Consider the following 15163-nt stretch of genomic DNA (forward strand, 5'->3'; position numbering starts at 1 on the left):
CGTGCGAGATTTCTTTGCACAATTTGCAGCTGGAGAGAAGAAAGGAAGCCGAGTTTTCTTTATTTATTCATGGGATGCGGGAGTCACTGGCTGGGCCAGTATTTATTGCCCATCCCTAATTGCCGCTTGAGAAGGTGGTGGTGAGCTGCAGTGCATCTTGTAGATGGTACACACTGACTGCACTGTGCCCCGGTGGTGGAGGGAGTGAATATTTGTGGATGGGCTGCCAATCCAGCGGGGCTGCTTTGTCCTGGATGGTGTCGAGCTTCTTGAGTGTTGTGGGAGCTGCACTCGTCCAGGCAAGTGGGGAGTTTTCCATCACACTCCTGACTTGTGCCTTGAAGCAATGGTGTATACGTATAATTCCTGGGATGAAGCCGTTAGCTTGATGAGGTAATCTTGGACAAGTAGTGCCTGTATTCATTGGAGCGTCCAATGAAAATATGAATTAGGAGCAGGAGGAGGCAATTCGGCCCCTCGAGCCTGTTCCATTTTTGAATGAGGTCGGGATCTGATTGTGGCCTCAACTCCACATTCCGCCGAACCGCCCCACGATAACCTTTGAATCCCTTGTTAGTCAGGAATCTATCTACCTCTGCCACAAAAAAATATTCAGTGACCCAGCCTCCACCACTCTCTGGGGAAGAGAGTTGCAAAGCCTCACGACCCTCTGAGAGAAGAAATTCCTCCTGATCTCCAATTTAAATGGGAGGCCCCTTATTTTTAAACTCTGCCTCTCCCGCCTCCTTCGTTCTGGTCACCCCCACGAGGGGAAACATCCTTTCAGCACCGACTCTGTCAAGTCCCCTCTTAGAGTTGAGAAGAATGAGAGACGATCTTATTGAAACATATCAGATCCTGAAGGGGCCTCGACAAGGTGGATGAGGGAGGTGGGGGAATCCGCAACATGGTGAGGGTGGTCACGGTTTCAGAATAAGGGGCTTCCATTGGAGATGAGGAGGAATTTCTTCCCTCAGAGGGTCGTCAGCCTGTGGAAGTCTCTCCCCAACAGAGTCCGGCTCAGTGAATATATTCAAGGCTGAGGAAGTCGAAGGTTATCGGTTCCCCGGCGGGGTAAGGCAGGAAAGTGGAGTTGAGACCACAATCAGATCAGCCATGATCTTACTGAATGGTGGAGCAGACTCGAGTGGCTGAATGGCCTACTCCTGCTCCTAACTCTTGTGTTATTAAATTAATTTTGGTTTCAAATATGATTTTACTGACACAATTCTAACTAAATATACCGTAAAAAGCAGGACAATACAGCGAGGCCTACTTGAAATTACAGGGTTTTTCTTATTGACACGTTGATTTATTGCCCAACCTTTCTTGCCCTTGAGACCTAGTTAAGAGTCAACCGTATTACTGTGGGTCTGGAGTCACGTGTAGGCCCGACCGCGGGTAAGAACGGCAGATTTACTAATTCCCCTAAAGGGACAATACTGAACCAGGTGGGTTTTTACTCCAATCGATGGTTGTTTCATGGTCACCAGGACTGAGAGGAAATTTCAATTCCAGATTTTATTAGTTGAATTTAAATTCCACCGGCTGCAGTGGTGGGAATTGAAACCGTGTCCCCAGAGCAGTGGACTGGATTGCTGGTCGAGTGGCTTTACCACGACACTGTCATCTGTCACGCTGAGATTAATGTCTATAATGCATTTGGGAAATATTTTTTAAACCTTGTTTAGTGGTGTATGTGTCTATGTGTGTGTGTCGTAATTGGATTAAAGCCAGCTGTTCTGGAGGCTTTGATGAACATAAAGAAGTTGGTTTGAATGTGGTAATTTGGTAAACATGGGGATGTTTTGTCAAGGGGGCAGTTTGTATTTTTAAAATCCATCTGAAAGTAATGAGTGAAATCTTGCACTTAGCCATATGATGCCAGGCAATCTGTTTCGCTTTTTTTTTCTGGTTACTAATAAAATTCGTGCCATGAAAGGATGTTATTGTTAGAAGAGGTAAAGTTAAAAGCCCAATGATAGAATGGGAAATTCACATTCAAAGAGGAAGATGTGTATAAAGGAGAAAGGGGATTGTGTGCAAGGTAGAGGCTTTGTATTATCCAACAAGTGTGAGAAGCCTCAAGCTGCTGCCTGCAACGATCCAGAGGTGAAAGACTTTCACTTTGATTTTGATTGTCCAGAGTGAGTTTTGCCAGGTATCTGTTTAAATCTATGTGATTCACTGTTGCCTTGCCGGGGGTCTAACACATAGATTAATTAGGGGATTTTTGTCGTTATTACTGTAGTAATTTTTGGATGTATGTGTGTTTACAATCCTCCTTGTATTAATAAATGTTTAATTTAGTTTTATAAAAAAATGCCCTTGAGATTCAGTGGTCTTATTACTGCTGAATTCAAAGCCTGCCCCTCGAAACATACAAATTGAAAAAATGGGTTATGACAGTTGCGTTAGGTTTCCCTCTGGGATTTGAAAAATTCAGCCTTTACCACCGTCTGTGTCATAATACCTCCCCTGTCGACGAGAGACACTTGACAATCTGGGATTGGTTCAGAAATAGTGAAGCGTGTACTTCGGGGAAAGGAGGTTGTCAATCCCTGGTCCGAGGCCCAGTATGTGTGGGGAGGGCCACATCGCAGTGCGGTGCAGGACTGACCACTGTCACATTTCTCTCTTTTTCTCTCACTTTGCCTCCACAAGACGTGGGTGCCTCAGAGAATTTACACATCGCGCGGGACAGACTGCAGAACGCCACTGAGAGCTTCAACAAACTCCAAGAGCGGGCCCAACTGAACGACCAACAGGATTGTACACGCTTCGAAAACACTACCGAACACTGGCTACACCTGATCTGCGAGAAGTATGGTGAGCATGTGCCCCTGTCGCATCTGACAAGTGGGGCGGTGAGAGAGAGGATCAGGCTCATTCAGCTCTCCACCACGCACTCTCAAGCCTGTTAGATATGTAAAGGAGGAGGTCCATTCAGCCCCCTCCTCGAGCATGTAACACAGGAACAGGCGGAGGCTCAATCAGCCCCTAGAGTCTAATTGGAAAAGTGAGAAGCCCTACAATTTGAGTGGGGGGGGTGGCGGTGGTGGCTGGTGAGGAGTCCAGCATTTTTCAGTAGGGCTGTGGGTGTGACATGTCCCAAAGGTTCTGGAAGGGATGAGGAATCCCATACATTGTGGGTTGAGGAGTCAGACAGTTTAGGCCGGGGGGTGGGGGGGAGTGGGTGGTGGTGGGGGGGTGTTGGGTAGTGAGGTGCTGAGGAGTTCCACAGTTTTGTGGGGTGGACGGGTCAGGTTTCCCACAGCTTTGCTCAGGGAGCGTTGAGTTGTTCAACAATTTGGGGGGTTGGGTGGTGTTTGAGGAGCTGTGGAGTGCCACAGTTTGAGGGGGGAGCGAAGAGTCCCAAAGTGTGTGCAGGAGGACGAGGTGATGAGTCCCACAGATTGGCAGAGGGCGTGAGGATACACACAGTTTGGGGGGATGGGGTAGCAGTCTCGGTTTTGGGGTGATGGGTGAGGAGTCCCACGGTGGGGGGAGGGAATTGGTATAGAGTCACAACATTTAGAGAGCACTCTTAACGTTGCGAGCTGAGCATAGATTCCTGAACGTTTCCACTTTTCCCTCTCTCAATGCAGAATGTCCCTCGAGTATTTGTGATCCTGGCTGGCTCCAATACTCAAGAAGCTGCTTCCTGTTAACGGATACCAGACTTAGCTGGGAGCAGAGCAAGGAACTGTGCTCAAGCAAGCAGGGACACTTGGCCATCGCCAACAACGACCAGGTGCAGCTAACATGTCTCCCCGCTGCCCTTACCTCCAACCAGAAGTGCCAGGGCTTCTCACACTCCCTTGTCAATAAGATTGAGACTGTCCAATCAGTTGCATCTGCTGAGTCCCTCTTCCCATCCACGAGACCAAATGGCCAAACTTTCTCTAAGACCGGCTACCCACTGCCAACATCACCCAAGCTCTCAACAATCATCCTTCTCACGTATCTCCCCTCATGCCCTCTCTGAGCTACAGATTTGTACATAGGCTGAGATCTTCCAACTACCTCCAGCAAGGTGGTCCTTTCAAATCTCCACCGCTGCCCCAAGTTTGCAAACACCACATTCAACATGGACGCTTCTGGGGCCTTAAGCGGAGCCAGCTTGGGTTAGAACATCCTTGGTCCTAATATTCTTTCACTCTTGAGGTTTGTATGTTAAACGATCTCTCTCTCTATCTCTCTGACATTGAAGCACACTCTTCAGCTTGGCGATGTCAGAAATTCAACTCACTGTCAATAAGAGTCCTTCATTTAACATGATTTTTAACTCTCTTTACACGCAGCCAGAACTTCAACTGAATGGTGCTGGAGAGATCTTTCCTCCACTCTAGCTTGTTCTAAACTCTCAAAACCAACTGCTTGAACTGAAAACCACCACTTATCACTCCTTTGCACCCTTGTTGACCCTTTGCTTCCCTATTGTTCATCTCCCAGGTGACCTGGTCACGTGGTTATTTACTGGGGCCCAACTGTTTTCTCTTTCATACCAGGAATCAGATCCTAGTTCCTAAAGGAACCGTCCATATAAAATGTAGTGCGCACCCCGCAAAATCATGTGAACAGTCACCAGACCGAAGTTTCCCTCCCCGGCCACTGGTTTTAGCCAAGTGCAAACATCCCTCTCTCCTCAGCAACTCTCCAACTCTCCTTAGAACCTGCCATCATCAGCCCTGTCCTTAAAAACAACCTTGACTTCTCCTTCCCATTCCGTCCTTGCAAGTGACTATCCCGTCTCCAAGCTCCTTTTCTCTCCAAAGCTTTTCAACGTGTTGCCCACAACCTTTTTCCCCATTCCCATCTTTCCCCAGTTTCACCTTCACCCTATTACTCCCTTTACCACATTTCCTGTTTACCCCGATGACCACTAACGATGCCCTTCCACTTCCACAGAATTTACTGTTTGAGCAAGCTAAAGAAGCCTCCTATTGGATCGGAATGACAGACTCAGTGAATGAAGGGATCTGGATGTGGGTGGATGGGACGAAGGTCATGGATGGGAAAACGTGAGTAACAGAGTGCGTCTGGGGTCGGGGTGGCAAAGGGTCAGCCCGAAGTTTGTTTTGTGGTGGGCAGGGGGTGGTGGTAGCGATGGGATTGACCGAGGGGTGACTGAGGTGGAAATAGGCTGATGCTCTGGGGCTACTGTGTGCGTCGGAGGAGAAAGGCCTAGTAGAGGGTGAGTCGGAGGGTCGTGAGAATCAACGTGAGACGCACATTCGATGGAGCAGAGATCAAACTGTGTCAGGAGAACAAAGGCCAGCTTGAAGGTCACAGGTTATATGAGGGTGAGATTAGGGGTAAGACTGGGTGACGGGTTGGGAAGGGGGTCAGGGGTTATGTAAATGATCCGGAGTTAGGCAGGATGTCAGGGGTTGGGCAAAGGGTTGAGTTTAGGAAAAGGGTCAGAGTGAAAGAGAGGGTGAGGGAGGTTTAGGGTTTAGGCTGAAGGTCAGGGAGTGGGCAGACGTGAGGGTGTTTAGGCAGAGGGTGAAGGGTTATGTAGGGAGCCAGTGGTTAGACAGAGGGTCAGGGGGAATCAGCTTTAGGCACTGGATCATTGGGGCAGAGGTCAGCCTTGGTCAAGAGAAAAGAGGACACTTGAAGTTCACAGGTTACATGAGGGTCAGGGGTCAGACTGGGTTAGGCAGAGGGTCAGGGGTCAGATTGTTCAATTTGAATGGTGCGGGGTGGTTGAGGGGCTGTTCCTGCTCGTATGAGATAAAGGATCTCAATCCCGCCAGGTGAGCACTGACCGCTTTCTTGTTTGTTTTTTGCTTTTGCTTTGCCCGCGGAAGGGTCTGGGGTCCGGGACAGCCGGACAACGCCTTCAGCAGGACGTACAGGATGAGGGAAAACTGCGGCCTGATGAGGCTGCAGCGCTGGTACGACGAGGCCTGCGGGGCGAAGTTCCCGGCTATCTGCGAGAAGAACGCCATCCGCCTCCACCTGATCTTCCAGCGAATGATGCAGAGCCGCTGAGGGAGCGCTGGCCTGGCATCTGCTCCATCATTTCTACCATTGTCCTTCATCTGTGTGGGTCTGGGGAGGCAACAGAATGGCAAATCGTTCTGCACCTGTTGTTGCGTTTGTTCGTGTTTTCCAGAATGGGCCGGGGTGGTGGAGTTTCCCGAAACGCTGCAAAGTGTCTGAAGACGCCCGTCTCTACGGGGCCCTGTGATTGTTCAAGGCCGCGGGGAGTTGACAGGATCCAATCTGGTTTGTGAAGCAGAAACCGTGGACAGACCTTTTCTTCATTGAGGAAGTCTGTTGACTTGCTCAGTCTCTCAAATCTCTTCCCACACAACCAGTGCCCCAACTATCCCCTATTTATACACTTTTATTTTATTGGCTAACTCCAATCTAGTTAACAAATTGACAGACTCTGCAAGGGGCACAGAAACAAAATACACGACTTTAAATAGAACTTATCTAATGAAATTGAAATGACTTTTTCCCAATGAAAAATAAGAACCTGTTTGTCTTGCATTTAACAATGTAACTGACCTGTCAATAACACAGTTTAACAATATAATTGTCTAGATATTGACAGCTGATTGGAGTCATTTGTCTGGAACCCGAGCTTCCCATGACCCACTTTGTCGACCCTTTCAGACCCGATCTTTCGCTCTTAAAGTACAATCTCATGGGTGTGAAAGAAGGTCAGACTCTGGCCATCATTCCCTGAGGAACAGTCACAATGTCCTTTCCATGAGGCCAAGGGAATTTACAAGCAGCCCTCCCCCTACCAACCACCACATCACCACCAGCCGCTACACCACCACCACCCTAACAAACGACACCGGCCTCAAACACATATGGACTGGACCACGTAGTTTGAAATCTCGGCTCCCCTCGGGTGAGGTTGCAGGCTTTTGAATTTCTGATCTTGGCTTGTTCGTGTCATTAGAAGGTTTTACCGGTGTGGAGCTGTGGGGACTGCCGCCATTTTCTTAATGTGTCACTTGGTCTGAATAAGTAGGCGCCCTTCATTCCATTGAAGTGTCTTACGGTTCCTTCCTGCCTGAGCATTGTCGAAGGGTCAGTAATGATCGAGAGCCGCACTGTCCGAGCGTCAGTACTGAGGGAGCGCAGCTCTGTCGGAGGCTCAGTACTGCGGGAGCGCAGCTCTGTCAGAGGGTCAGTACTGAGGGAGAGATGGACTGTCAGAGGGCAAATTCAGAGAGAGAATCGGACTGTCAGAGGATCAGTACTCAGGGAGCGCAGCTCTGTCGGAGGGCCAGTACTGAGGGAGCGCAGCTTTGTCGGAGGGTCAGTACTGAGGGAGAGACGGACTGTCGGAGGGTCAGTAATGAGGGAGCGCAGCTCTGTCAGAGGGTCAGTATGAAAGGACACACGCAGTGTTGCAGGGTCAGTACTAAGGGAGTGCCGGACTGTCAGAGGGTCAGTACTGAGGGAGCGCTGCCCTGTCGGTGGGACAATACTGAGTGAGAGCTGCCCTTCTGCCAATTAATATAATCTTTCAGCAGATTTATTTAATTTTGATATTGAATGTAATGTATTTTTGTAGATATATTTAATTTCAATAGTTGATAACCTTTTATAATTATTTAATTTCAGTAACACATTTAATATATTTTAGCAGATTCATTTTCAATATTAAATTTAACAGTTGAACAGATTATTTGCATAAATCACCGTCCTCAGTTCCCGACTCCCTCTAATATCTTAGAAAATATTCAGAAATAATTCACTCCTTGCTCTGCTAAAACATCAACAATCATCAAATGTGCGGCGCATCCCGCTGAACACCTAATCTTCAGGTTTAGTTTGTCCAGCTTTGCATTTGTTCTGCAAATTGCCGCATTTAATAAGCAACTCCGCTTTCCCCCCACCATTTAACATATTTAATACTCAAATGTGTTTTACCTAAACTTGGATTTGTCCAGTCAGACAACATATTTAATAATTAGGTTTAATTGATATAAACTTGTGGTTGTTCTGTCATTTAACACATTTAGTACTAATATTCAAGTTATCGAAACTTGTTTGGCTTCTGTCCATTAATATCCTCAGTTCTCATTTTAAATTCATCTAAAGTTGTATTTTTACTATCGATTCACACATTTATTAATCACATTTAAATGTGCATTTGTTCTGTCAATTGATGAATTTAATGTTAATATTTAATGTATCTAAACTTGCGTATGTATCAATTGACAGATTTAATAAAAATTTTTGCTGCTGGGCCTAGTGACCCTTCGACAGTGCGGCGCTCCCTCAGTACTGACCCTCCGACAGTGCAGCACACCCTCAGTACTGACTCTCCGACAGAGCGGCACACCCTCAGCACTGAGCATCCGAAAGTGCGGCGCTCCCTCAGCACTGACCATCCGACAGTGCGGCGCTCCCACAGCACTGACCCTCCGACAGTGCGGCGCTCCCTCAGCACTGACCCTCCGACAGTGCGGCGCTCCCTCAGCACTGACCCTCCGAAAGTCCAGTGCTCCCTCAGCACTGACCATCCGACAGTGGGCGCTCCCTCTCTACTGACACTCCGACAGTGGGCGCTCCCTCAGAACCAACCCTCCAACAGTGGGACGCTCCAACAGAACCGATCCTCCGACAGTGCGGCTCTCCTTCATTACTGACCCTCCGACAGTGCGGTGCTCCCTCAGTACTGACCCTCCGACAGTGCAGCGCTCCCTCAGTACTGACCCTCCGACAGTGCAGCGCTCCCTCAGTACTGACCCTCCGACAGTGCAGCGCTCCCTCAGTACTGACCCAGCGACAGTGCAGTGCTCCCTCAGCACTGACACTCCTACAGTGCGGCACTCTCTCAGCACTGACACTCCGACAGTGCGGCGCTCCCTCAGTACTGAAACTCCGACAGTGCGGCGCTCCCTCAGTACCGACCCTCCGAAAGTTCGGTGCGGCGCTCCCTCAGTACTGACACTCCGACAGTGCGGCGCTCCCTCAGTCCCGTTCGATGAACCTGCAAGCCGAAATGGCGACACACCAGGGGACTCCCGGGGACTGAATTGAGGTGAGAGGCCACAATCCTCACGTTGAAGATCAGCTTTATTTCGGAACAGGAACATCACGCGCGCCACAGATAAGCAGAATGCCCCTCCCTCTGAGGTTTTGGTGAGGATCACCACCCGATGTCGTTCGAGTCGGATCGATGAGGTGTGAATGGCATCCGAAATTCACTGGGCATCAGAAAAGGCCACAAAGACCTCTTCGACAACCACCACCCCCTCCTCACCCCGGCTGACCGAAGGTGGTTAGAGGTTAGCGTCCGATTTCACCCCAAACACAGGGCACCTGGTTCCCTGCCGCACTGCCCCAGCATGTCCTCTCGCAACAGCAACTTCAAACACCGAACACGGGAATCGAACGGAGAGAAGCATTTCCAACACCCGCCGTCACATTTTGACGTTCCACCGCCCTCGCTGCCGGGGCCCTGACTGGTTGCGGGGACGGGCATCACAGGCTGATGGGTGGTTTCTCCGCTCTCCGTTTGCAGATCCAGTGACTGGCCTGGTTACAAGCCGCGTTGGCCCAGGCTTTGTTGTGGATCATGCCGCATTTCTTGAACTGCTCCAACTCGTAGTCGAAATAGTTGTCGGGGTAGCCCCTGTCCCAGAATCTGGAGGTGGGGAGGGGACCGAGGGGAGGGAAAAAAGGGAGTCAGACAATGAGAATGAGAGAGCGAAGAGTGTGGGAGACAGATGACGAGAGAGAGAGACAGATGAGGAGAGAGGGAGAGGGAATGCGCAGGAGAGACAGACGATGAGAGAGTGTGAGTGAGTTCAGGAGAGAGAGAAAGCAGGAGACAGATGAGGCGAGAGGGAGAGACAGACGACGAGAGAGGAAGCGCGCAGGAGAGACAGATGATGAGAGAGTTTGGGTGAGTTCGAGAGACAGGAGAGAGAGAGTGGGAGAGACAAATGAGAGAGAGCAGGAGACAGACAAGGAAAGAGAGAGAGCGGGAGAGACAGACAAGAGAAAGGGGTAGAAAGAGGAAGAGGGGAGGGTGAGTGGTGGGGAAGATAAGCAGAGATGCAAGGAGAGAGAGAGAGATCTCACATTACAAACAGGGGAGTTAATCTATGCCGTGTAGCCAGCTCACTGTCAATAGCAACACGGCTGTGCTCAGATATTCTCTGCTCGGTTTTGCTGTTACTTCTGGGCTCAGTGTTGGGGCCAGGACATAGGGGAGGAAAATCCCTCTCACACGTGCTCTTCCCCTTAAAGCTGGTAAAGGACTGTGGGGAATTTGGAGCTTTGCTCGAACAGGACCGATGCCACAGTGGGTCCCTCGGTTTCTCGTCTTACAGAGGCGGACGGTCCTCTGACCCCGTGCAGGTCCAGACAAACAGCAGTGATTTGTCAGCAAATTATAATCATTTTCATCATGCAATTGGAATTGATTGTGAGGAGAGGAATAGTGTGTGTCTGTGTGTGTGTGCGACTCAATTCATTTTTAAAAATTCATTCGCGAGATGGGGTCTTCGCTGGCTGGGCCAGCATTCATTGCCCATCCATAGTTGCCCTTGAGAAGGCGGTGGTGAGCTGCAGACCATGTGATGTGCGTGCACCCAATGTGCTTTTAGGGAGGACAGTTCCAGGATTTTGACCCAGTACCACTGAAGGAAAGGCCAATATATTTCCAAGTCAGGATAGCGAGTGGCTTGGAGGGGAAGTTCCAGATGGTGTGGTTCCCATGTGTCTGCTGCCCTTGCAATTCTAGATGGTAGTGGTTGTGGGTCTGAAAGGTGCTGTCTAAGGAGCCTTGGTGAGTTGCTGCAGTGCATCGTGTAGATGCTACACACACTGCTGCTACTGTGCATTGGTGATGTTTGGAATGAAAGTTTGCGGATGGGGTGCCAATGAAGTGGGGCTGCTTTGTCATGGATGGTGTAGAGGTTCTTGAGTTTATTTGGAGCTGCACCTATCCAGGCAAGTGGAGAGTATCCCATCACACTCCTGACTTGTGCCTTGTGGAGGACAGGATTTGGGGAGTCAGGAGGTGAATAACTCGTTGCAGGATTCCCAGCCTCTGACTTGCTCTTGTCGCCTCAAGTTGCTTTGTACATGAACTGAAGTGAAGAGAAGGGAAGTCACATTGATGTTGACAGTCCAGGTTATTGTGTTCCGTTGCCTGGGTCTTTTGAATCTGTGTTTTACTGTTGTCTGAATGGAGATATAACTGGGAGTTAGATTAACTAGTGAAGCCAGGAGTTATCATCTGGGTAATTTGCAAACCTGTGCATACACTTAAAATCATTTCTTTTTTTTTTAAATCAGAAAAGGTTAAATTTAGTTTTCTAATAAACCGAGAAGATTTTTTGGTCTTATTACTATTGAATTCAAGTCACACATCTTGAATTAAATACAAATTGTAAAACAGTCGGGGTGCTGGTTTCAAGTTTCTGGGTTTTGAACAGCTCAGCATTTACCATCTGCTGTGCCATAACAGGTTCAGGAAGGCGACTCACCATCGTCCACTCAAGTGGCAATTAAGGATGGGTAACAAGTGACAGTGACACTAGGCTGTTCCCCTAGTGGAAGAATGAAGAATACTGAGCCCGGAAGTAACCCCTGCGGGATTAGGACCGACTGCAGGTCCCCTGTTGAATAGGACACAATTTGATATTTTTCAACACTCACTTTAGCTCATCCTGGACATCAGTCCCATCGACCCACTTCCACGATCCCCCTTCAGCGGTCTCATTTAACCCAATCCAGTACACCTTTTGTACATCATAGCCAGCGACGAACTTCTGAAAATGAGGAGAGGGAGAAGCAGTGAGGAAATCTCCTTCTACAGGTACAGCACGGACATAGACACAGCAAAACTCGCTCTTCAGTTACAGCACGGGCATACACACAGAGTGAAGCTCCCTCTACACTGTCCCATTCAAACACTCCAAAGGCAGGTACAGCATAGGGTTAGATATAGAGTAAAGCTTCCTCTACCCTGTCCCTAAAAAAAAACCTCCCAGTTCTCCGCTCACCTGCTCCTTCCTGTTGCGAATGACAAAGAGCTCTGCACCCTGCGCAATGCAGTTCTGCCGACTCTCCTCCCAAGTCCAGGACATTCTTGGAGAAATAGTAGCAGTTGCCCCCGTAAGGTGTCCAGAATCAGTTGCACAGCTCGCTGCTGCAGTCTGGTGTGTGGGGAGGGGAGAGAGGGAATGATGGAGCAGAAATGAAGTCAGAAAAAAGAGAAAAAAGAAATCAACATAGATCACCATAAATTGAGCACCGTGCACAGTTCTGGTTGCCTCATTCCAGAAAGGAAGTATCTGCACGAGAGAGGGCACAGAGCAGGTTTACTAGGATGTTGCCACCCAAGACTGGAAAATTGCAGCGAAGAGGACAGATTGGAAAGGTTGGAGCTGCTCTCCTTGGAAACCAGGAGGATGAGGAGTGGCTGGGTTTGGGGGCGATTTGATCGAGGGGTGCAAAATTACGAGGGGCTGGGATGGAGAAGATTGGAAGGGACAATTTACTTTAAGGGGTTGCATTTGCTGGAAATTCGAGGGTTAAGCTTGGGGGCAGTGGTGATGCTGGAGTGGGGTTCATTCGATCGAAGTTTAAGATATCAATGGGGGCAGGTGTCCTATGGAGAAGGAAACCTGCCCTCGGTGCCGGGTCCGGCCTACACGTGACTCCGAACCTGCAGCAATGTGGGTCACTCTGAACTGCCTTCAGTTGAAGGGACAATTGGGGAGGGGGAAATACATATTGGCTTTGCCAGCGTCGCTCACATCCCAGCAAGAATTAATAAAAAAACATGAACAGATTCGGTCGAGGGAGGGAAGCTGGTTAATAACCGAGGTTAAGTGTAAAAATGAACAACAGGGTGGTAGAAATTTGGCAGCCGCTCCCCAAAGACAAAAGAGGTTATCGAGACAGCACTTACTGACCAACTTGCAGAAGGCCGACAGCCAGTTGCGGAAGGCTTCTTGGAACTGGGCGCACTTGCCCGTTGGGACTTTCACAGCGGGTTCGTCCTTCAGTCTGGAAGTATTATCTTCCATGGTTTCAGCAGCCAGCTTCTGCTCAGCGAGGGATCTCTCTACCGACAAGCCTGCACCACAATCAGGTCGGTACAAATCAGAATTGAGGGCGGCCTGTGTGTGACCCCCTCTCGGAGGGTCAGAACCCAGGGAGCGCCGAACTGTCGGAGGGCCAGTGCTTAGGGAGCACCGCACTGTCGGGAAGGTCAGTGCCGAGGGAGTGCTGCACTGTCGGAGGGTCAGCACTGAGGCAGTGCCACACTGTTGGAGGGTCAGTACTGAAGGAGTGCGATGCTGTCCAAGGGTCAGTGCTGAGGGAGCGCCTCACTATCGGAGGGTCAGTGCTGACGGAGCGCTACACTGTCGGCGGGTCAGTGCTGAGGGAGTGCCACACTGTCGGAGGGTCAGTGCAGAGGGAGTGCCGAACTGTTGGAGGGTCAGCGTTGAGGGAGGAGAGCACTGTTGGAGGTTCAGTACTGAGTGAGTGCCTCAGTGTTGGAGGGTCAGTGCTGCGGGAATGCTGAACTGTCGGAGGGTCAGTGATGCGGGAGGACAGTACTGTTGGAGGGTCAGTTCTGAGTGAGTTCCGCGCTGTCGGAGGGTCAGCACGGAGGGAGGACCGCACTGTCGGAGGGTAAGCACTGAGGGAGCGCCGCACCGTCGGAGTGTCAGTACAAGAGGCTTTGTAAAACCGAATGAAAGACGGAGTCTTACCCTCAAAGAATAACACCAGGGCAGCAACAGCAAAGAGTCCACACAGTGCAAAGAGGGCCAGTGCCAGCTTGCTCCATTTCGAATTGAGGACTCTTCGTGTCTTTGATACTGTAAGGAGGTGATGATCAGACATTACAGCCACACTCAGGAGGATGCTCGCTCGTCTCTCCCTCGCTCAGACATTGCTGCACACCCCCTCTCACAGACCTTCCTACACACCCCCTCGCAAAGACCTTCTGGGACACGCTTGCCTCCCCCTTACCCATTATCTCTGGGACCCTGTCATTTCCCCTCACACACCAGAATTTTTGGGATCCAGCGCCTTTGGGTGTGGTTTGGGAGGGGTCCAGCACCTTTGGGGGTGGTTTGGGAGGGGTCCAGCGCCCAGCGTTTTGGGGGTTTGGGTGTTCAGTGTTTTTGGAGTGTGGTGGTTCAGTGGTTTGGGGGTTCAGTGTTTTGGGGGTTTGGGGTTCAGTGTTTTGGGGGTTCAGTGTTTTTGGAGTGGTGGTGGTTCAGTGTTTTGGGGGTTTGGAGTTCAGTGTTTTGGGGGTTCAGTGTTTTTGGAGTGTGGGGGTTCAGTGTTTTGGGGGTTTGGGGTTCAGTGTTTTGGGGGTTTGGGGTTCAGTGTATTTGGGTTTGGATGTTCAGTTGATTTGTGGTTTAGTGTGTTTGGGATTTGGGGGTTCCGTGTTATGGGGGTGCAGTGCGTTGGGGTTTAGGGATTCAGTGTTTTTGGGTTTAGGGGTTCTGGGTTTAGGCGTTCAGTTTTTCAGGGTTTTGGAGTTCAGTTTTGGGGCTCAATGTTGGGGGTTGAGTTGTTTTAGGGTTCAGTGTGTTTGTGGTTTGGGGGTTCAATGTGTTTGGGATTTGGGGGTTCAGTGTGTTAGGGGTTTGGGGTTCTGCGTTTAAGCATTGGGGGTTCAGTGTTTTTTGGGTTCACTGTCTCTCAGGGTTTTGGGGCTCAGTGTTGGTGTTCAGTTGTTTGGGGGGTTCAGTGTTTGGGGGCCAAGCCTACCTGCTTGCTCTTCTTCATCCAGCGGTTGCACCTCCCCCGAACGGCGCTCCCTGAAACGGATCTGGTCCAGGAACCTCACCTGCATCCCCAGCATGGCTCTGGGGAGGCGCTCCAAGTCGCTCTGCCTGTCCGCCAGGGCACCTGGCAACCCCGTCGGCTCGTCCGCACTGTCCGAGATGTGCATGCCCACCATGGTACCTTCATATTCCTCCAGGGGCATGGAGTCATGGTGAAGGATCCTATCGACCTCCTGCTCGTCCAGCTCCATGCTCTCCTTCCTCATTTCCCTCCGTCCCAACAGCCTCTTCAATTTACCCAGCGGCGATGTGGTCATTGTGTCTTTCTGCCTCCGCATCCCCTCCCTCACTCCCGGCTGTGAAGCAATTCTTCTCAAAGATTATATATCAAATGTTTTTGGGCTTTG

At 50.0% G+C, this 15163-nt stretch overlaps 1 protein-coding gene across 1 annotated transcript; it reads right to left on the reverse strand.

Annotated features, from left to right (window-relative positions):
* Positions 1-9043: 9043 nt before the first annotated feature.
* LOC144672844 (asialoglycoprotein receptor 2-like) lies at positions 9044-12236 on the reverse strand. Its single transcript, XM_078534820.1, has 3 exons — positions 12003-12236; positions 11656-11768; positions 9044-9631 (listed from the first exon to the last, which is right to left on the reverse strand). The coding sequence occupies exons 1-3, from the start codon at positions 12084-12086 to the stop codon at positions 9469-9471; spliced, it is 360 nt and encodes a 119-aa protein (XP_078390946.1). The 5' UTR covers positions 12087-12236; the 3' UTR covers positions 9044-9468.
* Positions 12237-15163: the final 2927 nt, after the last annotated feature.

This window comes from Cetorhinus maximus, unplaced genomic scaffold, assembly GCF_964194155.1.
Source record: "Cetorhinus maximus unplaced genomic scaffold, sCetMax3.hap1.1 HAP1_SCAFFOLD_104, whole genome shotgun sequence".
Classification (NCBI taxonomy): domain Eukaryota; kingdom Metazoa; phylum Chordata; class Chondrichthyes; order Lamniformes; family Cetorhinidae; genus Cetorhinus; species Cetorhinus maximus.

Bases quoted from the DNA above. Each gene is read 5' to 3' on its own strand.
- LOC144672844 (XM_078534820.1), bottom strand. From the start codon at position 12,086: ATGTCCTGGACTTGGGAGGAGAGTCGGCAGAACTGCATTGCGCAGGGT. The intron at 11,769-12,002 runs GTGAGCGGAGAA...CCTCATTTTCAG, and splicing joins TTCGCAACAGGAAGGAGCAG to AAGTTCGTCGCTGGCTATGA. The intron at 9,632-11,655 runs GTGAGTGTTGAA...CCCCACCTCCAG, and splicing joins GATGTCCAGGATGAGCTAAA to ATTCTGGGACAGGGGCTACC.